The 7749-nt window shown below is 44.5% G+C and overlaps 1 protein-coding gene across 1 annotated transcript; it reads left to right on the forward strand.

The window, feature by feature from the left end:
* The first annotated feature begins 1649 nt into the window (after positions 1–1649).
* LOC103369252 (tripartite motif-containing protein 47-like) lies at positions 1650–6138 on the forward strand. Its single transcript, XM_008297917.1, has 7 exons — positions 1650–1907; positions 2214–2582; positions 2672–2767; positions 3896–4138; positions 4402–4552; positions 5467–5526; positions 5609–6138. Exons 1-7 carry the CDS (start codon positions 1650–1652, stop codon positions 6136–6138), a joined length of 1707 nt encoding a protein of 568 aa, XP_008296139.1.
* Positions 6139–7749: the final 1611 nt, after the last annotated feature.

Consider the following 7749-nt stretch of genomic DNA (forward strand, 5'->3'; position numbering starts at 1 on the left):
AAACTACGGATAACTATCTTGCTCAGTATCTACTCTTTGGGGATTATATGACGTCAATTACTTGCGACTGCTAAGGCAAACTACGGATAACTGTCTTGCTCAGTATCTACTCTTTGGGGGTTAATTACTGGCGAGTACTGAGGTAAAGTTCGGATAATTATCTTGTTCAGCCTCTACTTTGGGAGGTTAATTACTCCAGCACCAGGCCAGTCAGAGGAGGGTCGTCCTGGAGAACAGGGCAGCGACATACCGGAGGAAAGGTAGACTTATTAGCTTAAAGTAACTCAGAATGGATTTTACAAGTTAAATAGACTTTCTCAAAACGTTGATGGCTAGCTAACACATCGGTAGCTTAAGTTAATTGGGCCCGGGGCCAATTCGGTGTCGCTAACGTGAGTAAACTAACTGATAGCATCAAGCTAACATCTACACGCCGTGATGGAAGTGCTGACTGCATCTGAAGATGAGCTTGTTTAAATGTTTCTCTAGGAAGAGAAAAACACCTGATGAAGATGACGCTAGCCAGGTAGCATTAGCCTTTTACTGACTCATAAATGATGATGTTCAGGTAAAAAATGGTGTTCACACTGTAATCAGATGTGATGTGAGTGTAAATGATGGAACGTTAATGTTTTATGTAGAAGACCAGTAGCATCAGACAGGGAGGAGCAGTGGAGCAAAGTGGAGGAGAGCCGAGTGGAGGAGCAGGAGAGAGATGAGAGTAGAGGAGGAGAAGCTAAAGGGGGGCTCAGGCCTCAGGATGGCACCTACATGGGCTGAAAGAAACTCAAGGCTCTACCACACTGATAATGAGGAGTGTCCATGAAGCTTTGTCAGTATTTCTGTTAAATAAATAAAAAAACAAAATAATAAATAAATTCAGTGTCTTTCCATTGTGAGAGCAGGGATCAATGATGCCCTGTACTCTGTCCTGGTAGGAATGATCTGAACCAGGCTGCAGGGGATCAGCTGCAGCCTGGATGCTGCTGATCCTCTCACAGAGCCTCAGAGCTCTTCTATAGAAACACAGAAAAATGAATTGTTCTGAGCCGGGGTCCAAACTTTGCCACTGATTCTACCGCCCCATCAAGAAATGATCATTTATTGTTTGTATTTTTATTGATTAGATTAGATTTCATTTTATATTTTAATTTTAAAAAGCCATTTTCAGCTGGCCATTCAATTAATAGGCTGTAAAAGTCAAATCGCCGCCACGACTCCTGGAGAGCCTGCTGGAAAACATCCTGGAGGAAACGCTGACCTTTTAGTTTTAATTGTTGTCCTGCTGCGTTGTGGGCTTCCTGCTTTTGTGTCGTCTGTCACAACTTTGTTAATCATTGATCTTCTTCTTATTATTATTATTATTATTGTTGTTGTTGCTACCGTATGAGTTGCATTATGGTGTCAGAGCCGGAGGTAGCAGCGTGTTTCTCAGTGACATCATACAACTGTTACACAATCTGTAAAGCGAGCGGCGTCCCTTTAACACAGCGTCTCAGAGCAACAGGTGATCAGTGGACGTTGAACCTTCATTCTATCAGCGAGCCTCTCCTCTTCCGACTGAACCAGACAGTGACTCCTCCTTCACCGAGAGTTTCAGACTAAATAAAACTCAGCTCCTCTTTGTGTCTTTACCGTCCACCAGCGAAATGGCCGCCGAGCAGGAAGACCAGCAGCAGCGTGAGGAGCATCTCGGGGTCGAGCTGGACGAGGATCAGTTCTGCTGCTCGGTGTGTCTGGAGCTTCTGAAGGAGCCGGTGACCATTTATTGCGGGCACAGCTACTGCAGAGGCTGTATCGAGGGTTGCTGGGATCAGGAGCAGGAGAAGGGGGAGTTCAGCTGCCCTCAGTGCAGAGAGACCTTCATCCCCAGACCGGTTCTGAGGAGGAACAACATGCTGGCTGAGGTGAGCTCAGAGTTACAGCAGAGACGTCTGGACCTGCACTCACACGTCACTGTCAATGTCAGAACACCTGAGAACTGCCTCCACACATTGAGCCCTAATGCACATTTGCTTTTGGTGGAGTATAAAATGACTGGACAGTAGTAGTGCAAGGTTGTTTTGTGTTGGTTTGTTAACAGAAAAGTTCACAAAATACAGTAAATAAAGCACCTTACAGGTCCAGTACAAGGTCAGGATACACAACATCCCCGTGAAGTGAGAGTCAGATGCTGTGGATGCCAGTATCGGCGACTGTTCTCTGATTTCTAGGTGGTGAAGACGCTGAAGAAGACAAGCACCAAAGCCGACCGTCCTCCTCAGGCCTGCGGCGGCCCAGCAGACGTTTTCTGTGACTTCTGCAGCGGAACCAGCCGAACCAGAGCCGCCATGTCCTGCCTGACGTGCTTGGCGTCTTACTGTGCAGCCCACCTGCAGCCTCACTACAGCGTGCCCGTGTTGAAGAAGCACCAGCTGGTCTCGGCTACAGTCCCGCTGCAGGACAAGATGTGCGCCGAACACAACAAGCTGATGGAGTTCTGCTGTGAGACGGACAAGCAGCTCGTTTGCTCCATGTGCACGCTGACGAAGCACAAGTGGCACAAATTTGTCTCCGTTTCAGCACTAAAGGATAAAACCAAGGTGGGAGAGGCTACAGTGCAGCACATTCACTGCATTTTCTTATCTCTTCCTGCCTCGTTTCACAAGATTTAACCTTTAAAATCTTCCAGAACCATCTGGATTCGAGTCAAAAGAAAGTCCAGAAGGAAGTCCAGCAGAGGGAGGAGGAGCTGCAGGAGCTGAGCCGAGCTGAGGAGAGTGTCAAGGTTTGGAAAAGCAATAGTTTTGATCTTTAGCGGCTGGAGTGGAGCATTTCAGATTTACGATGTCGTACGGTTTCAGTTTCCCTTCTTGGGAAACGTGACGAGAACATTTTCCTCCAGCTGATGGCAGCAGAAACAACTAATGAACAGCACAGAGGGAACGTTCCCGTTGGGAACAATGTACAGTTATTAAATATATTTTAAATTCTAGATAACTAGAGAGAGAAAATAGTTCTAATTTATGTTACCCATAAAAAAGAAACCAAACTGTTTATTTTTCTAAATGGTAATTCATTATTTTTTAACATTTGACTGTAAAGTTGTTTAGTTTAGTTTAGTTTAGTTTTTACTCTTTTTAAATCAGCAATAAATATTATTTTCCAGAAACCTGCTTTTGTTAGAAAGAAGAAGACATGTGTATAATGAGGATTGGGTTTTTTTCCCAGCAGGTTATTTACAATGTGTGACCGTTTGACTGTATTTAAATTGGTGAAAAACATAATTATTTTACAGATACTTGAGATTATTTTCACAGTTTTTATAGCACAGTATTCAGTCGTTTATTTTATTATTTTTGTTTGTTTTTGTTTTTTGCTGCCAGATTTTCTTTTTTTTTAAATTTATTTATATTTTTCCCTTTTTTAAAAAAAAAATACAATGAACAGTTATACACTGGTCCATGTTTGTATGTTGTGATTTTCTTATTTTATTTTTATTTATGTATCTATTTTTTTTAGGTCTCTACGTACACTTCAACAGAATATCAGGCTCTCCAGCAGCTAAATACTCAACACATAATAAATATTGTACAGATGTATGTATGTATTTATTTATTTATTTATTTGCCTTTTTAGCTAAAATCAATCAATTATATTTTTTTAAAAACAGTCAAAACTGGCATCATTTACCTGAACATTGCTGCCTGTCTAATGTTTCACTGGATAAATATTATTCATTATAAACTGTGGTTTAAAATGCAATAAAGTTTTAGGAAATTCCTTTTATTTGGTGGTTAAAGGTCAAAGGTCAGGACCAGCTTGTTAACAGTGAGGTTTACTCGTGTAGTTCTTTTATTTTTCAGCTAAATAACAAACAGCTTTTAACTGTGAAGCGCCCGACGTGTCCCACCAGAGCCGTGCTCAGGCTTCGCTGCAGGACTGTGACCAGATCTTTGGCCAGCTGATCTGCTCCATGCAGCAGAGGTGCAGCGAGGTGAAGCGGCTGGTGTCGGCGCAGGAGAAAGCCGCCGTCGGTCGGGCCGAGGAGCTGAAGCTGCAGCTGGAGGAGGAGATCAGCCGGCTGAGGAGGAGGGACGCCGAACTGGAGCAGCTGTCGCACACCGATGACCACGTCTACGTGATGCAGGTGCCAGACGCCGCTCAGACTGGAAGATGTTTGGTTTTCATCTTTAATGCAGTAAATGTCTGCCAGTGTTTCCCTACAGGAGCCTCATGAGCTTGGTGGCTGAGAACGGTTCCATCTACTGGCCTAAACAGACATAGCATTAGAAATGATATGTAAAACTCCACACCTTAACAAGCAACGTATTCTTCTAAACAGGATCCTCAGCGGTTGTGTTTGTTCCCAGTTTTTGCCGTTTTCTTACACTTTGCCAACATTTCCTCTGATTTGTCCAGGTTCTCTCCACGTCCTGCGACTCTCCTGAGTTTAAACCAGCTGCTGCTGCTCCTCTGCGCTCCTTCCACGACGTGACTGACTGTGTGTCTGAGCTGAGAGACGAGCTGGAGGTCGTGCTGAAGGACGCGTGGCCTCGAATCGCAACCACAGGTAACAAATGGAAACATTCCCAGAAGTAGATCAAACACATTCAAACCTGTGCAGTATGAAAATAGAGGAATCTGCAATGTCATCGTTTCTCAACATACAGACGTGAGCAATATTGTTAGTTTTCCACATTGGCAGGAATCTGTGCAACATCTGAATTTCCACAGATGGAAGAATGTCCACAGTGTTTCACTGCTTATGTGTATTTCTTGCTTTACTTTTCCAGTGTTGTTTGTATGTTTTTGGCACTTCCCCGTGCTCACTGCAAACTTCCTTCCTCCATTAGTAAAGGCTTATCTTACGAGGTGTGTCAGAAAAGTTTCAGGATATATTTCGAATCCAAGCTTCCAGTTTTTCCTTCCAAGTCACCCCCCTGGATACTAACACACTCTCCCAGCCTTCTCTGCCTTCACGCTGCCATGCACTCCTGGAAGGATTCTTCCGGGTTCTTCTGCAGCTCCGTCGTCACGGCCATCTTGATGTCGTTCACGTCTTCTAAACGGGTCTCCTTGATGACCCCTTTGAGCTTGGGGAAGGGGAAGAAAACCCCACGGAGTCAGGTGGGGTGAGTAGGGAGGTTGCTCCAGCACGGAGATGTTCTTCTCAGCCAGGAACTGTGGGATGCTCAGGGCGTTGTCATGGTGAAACAGCCACAACTGGTCCTGCCACAGTTCTCTCCTCTTCTCTGAATGAAGCAAACGCTGCAGGATCTCTGTGTAGACGTGCTGGTTGATCGTCTGAAGGGGAAACTCGTAGTTTGTAGTTTAGGTTTGAAATATATTTTTTGTGACACCAGTCCTGGGACTTTTTTGACACACCTCGTATCTTTAAAAAAAAAATAATAATAAAAACATGGGATGATGTTTTGCTTTCATTCGTTTCATTCATTTAAAAACCAGCCTTCTTCTCTCTCACAGTCTCGTATGTGGACTTCTCACTGCCGCCAGCACCCAAATCCAGGGAGGAGTTTTTACGCTGTAAGAACTTCATATGAACATATTTAATAACTACCATCTAGGATTGGGTTTATTGCTCAGACTCACTGTGTTTTCCTGGCAGACTGCCGTCCCCTCACACTGGACGTGACCTCCAGCTACCCCTACCTCCACCTGATTCAGGACAACCTCCGGATGAGGCCTTCGCCCAGCTCCTACTCCGCTCATCCAGACAGGTTCACTAAGGTTCCCCAGGTGCTGTGCAGAGAGGGTTTGTCTGAGCGATGCTACTGGGAGCTGGAGTGGCACGCTCGCACTCTGTCTGCAGCAGTGGCCTACAAAGACATCAGCCGGACCTCAGACCAGTCCCAGTTTGGCAGAAACGACAAGTCGTGGAGTTTAGAGTGCACCGCGGACGGATACTTGTTCCGTCACAATAACATAGAAAAGAAAGTGTCAGGGCCTCCGTCCTGCAGGGTCGGAGTCTACCTGGATTACAAAGCGGGCGCTCTGAGCTTTTATCACGTCAATGAATCGATGGTTCTCATCCACCAAGTCCTGGACACGTTCACCCAGCCTCTTCACCCGGGGGTGGGTCTGAACTATGAATGGTATGATGTTGGAGTATTTGCACAGCTGGTCAAGTTATGGTAGTCTGAGTAAGTGTGTGTGTGTGTGTGTGTGTTTGAGGGGATTTTTTCAGTGTTGCAACAACTATTTCTACTGATAAAAATGTTCTAAACCATCCTGGAAGTCCCCGAGACATCAGGAGACATATCATGGACGGGAAGGTGGAAGAAAACCTTTTTGCATACAGCAACTTCTAAATGAACATAATGTGAAATCTGCAAGTTAGTGCACAAACTGATCCTTCTAATTTCTTTCTAGTAACTCCCGTCGTTACTCCAGTGAGGCTTGATAATGGCCTGACATTAGAAACCTGATATCAGTGAGTTTCTGCAGATCCCACTTCATCCTGGATGAAATGAATCCGTGCAATCCCGAACTTGTTTTTTAAAAAAAAGAAGCGTTGTTTGTTTTAGTTGGTGGTTGATTACGATCAAGAGGGTTTTCATCGCCTACGAGGGAAAAAAAGTACTTGCAAGTTACTGCAAGTGCAAAATCCCTGTTGCGGTTTTGTTTTGTGTGTGGAAATTTTGCTTGGATGATAGACAAACCTGCTTACAAAACATGACAATTTGCTGCTGATTGTCTCCTTTTACTGCTTTTTTGATTGTGCATAAACAAAGGTTGACGGGGCCGAGGTCTTTGTTTGACTGACGGCTGATTTTACTCATTTGAGAATGCCTTTGACATGTTTTCACTGCAGATGTCGCTGTAGTACCTTAAATATCGGTTGCACTTTAGAAAATAAATATAATTGCATTGTCCATATGGAATATCCCATCTGCTTTGTTGTCATAGTTACCACGTCCACGTAGCGAGAGGCTGCTGTGTCGAGGTTTGGTTTCCACCCAAAGCCCAAAGACATGCAGGTTGGGTGAACTGCGGTCGTCTCTCCGAGTGTTAAACAAATCAAAACACTGGCAACCTGCCCAGGTACCAAGCAGCCTTTCATCCAGTATGGACCAGTGAGTCTTCATGCTCTGTTGCTAAACGATGGCATCAAATCAGGACCATGTAGCAAAGAACCTAATGAAACTTGACATGCATCCATCAGACCATGAGAGACACACGGGTTTGTGTGTGAACTTTAAAGGTTTAGTTCAGAGTCTAAAGTTATTCAAGAAAGTCGATGAACACCATCTGACTGGAATTTTAGATTTTGTCAAGCCAGCTAACGAAAAGAAAGCCCGACTCGGTCAAACTTGCTCCCTGGTGCAGCTCTCAGGTCTGAGATTTTTTATTGTCCTTTAAATCTGTATTGTGACCTCTGTCTCCCCCTTCTGGCAGCCAGAGAAACGACACAAACCCAGCCTCGATTCTTCTGGAGACAAACTGATCTTCTGGTGCAACGCCGTGCAAATGTCGTCACAGACACTTGATAAAAAAACTGCGAAATGTGATTAATCAGCGATGTGTCAACATTAGCTGGAATGTAACAGATGTTGGTTTCCACGTAAAAGTCCTGCACTCCAGCTCTCAGCCCTGCACGCAATGTTCTTTTTTGCGTGACACACTGAATGCACAGAGGTACTTTAAAGGGCTTTACATGATCAGATGTATGCCTAAGTCTGGTGCAAGACTGTTTTTTTTCTAGTTTGAGCGGAAATGAATACTTGCGACAACAGTGTGCTTACAACA

Source organism: Stegastes partitus, unplaced genomic scaffold (assembly GCF_000690725.1).
Source record: "Stegastes partitus isolate 25-593 unplaced genomic scaffold, Stegastes_partitus-1.0.2 Scaffold1258, whole genome shotgun sequence".
Lineage (NCBI taxonomy): Eukaryota > Metazoa > Chordata > Actinopteri > Pomacentridae > Stegastes > Stegastes partitus.

Bases quoted from the DNA above. Each gene is read 5' to 3' on its own strand.
- LOC103369252 (XM_008297917.1), top strand. From the start codon at position 1,650: ATGGCCGCCGAGCAGGAAGACCAGCAGCAGCGTGAGGAGCATCTCGGG. The intron at 2,768-3,895 runs GTTTGGAAAAGC...GTGTCCCACCAG, and splicing joins GAGCTGAGGAGAGTGTCAAG to AGCCGTGCTCAGGCTTCGCT. The intron at 4,553-5,466 runs GTAACAAATGGA...TCTCTCTCACAG, and splicing joins GCCTCGAATCGCAACCACAG to TCTCGTATGTGGACTTCTCA.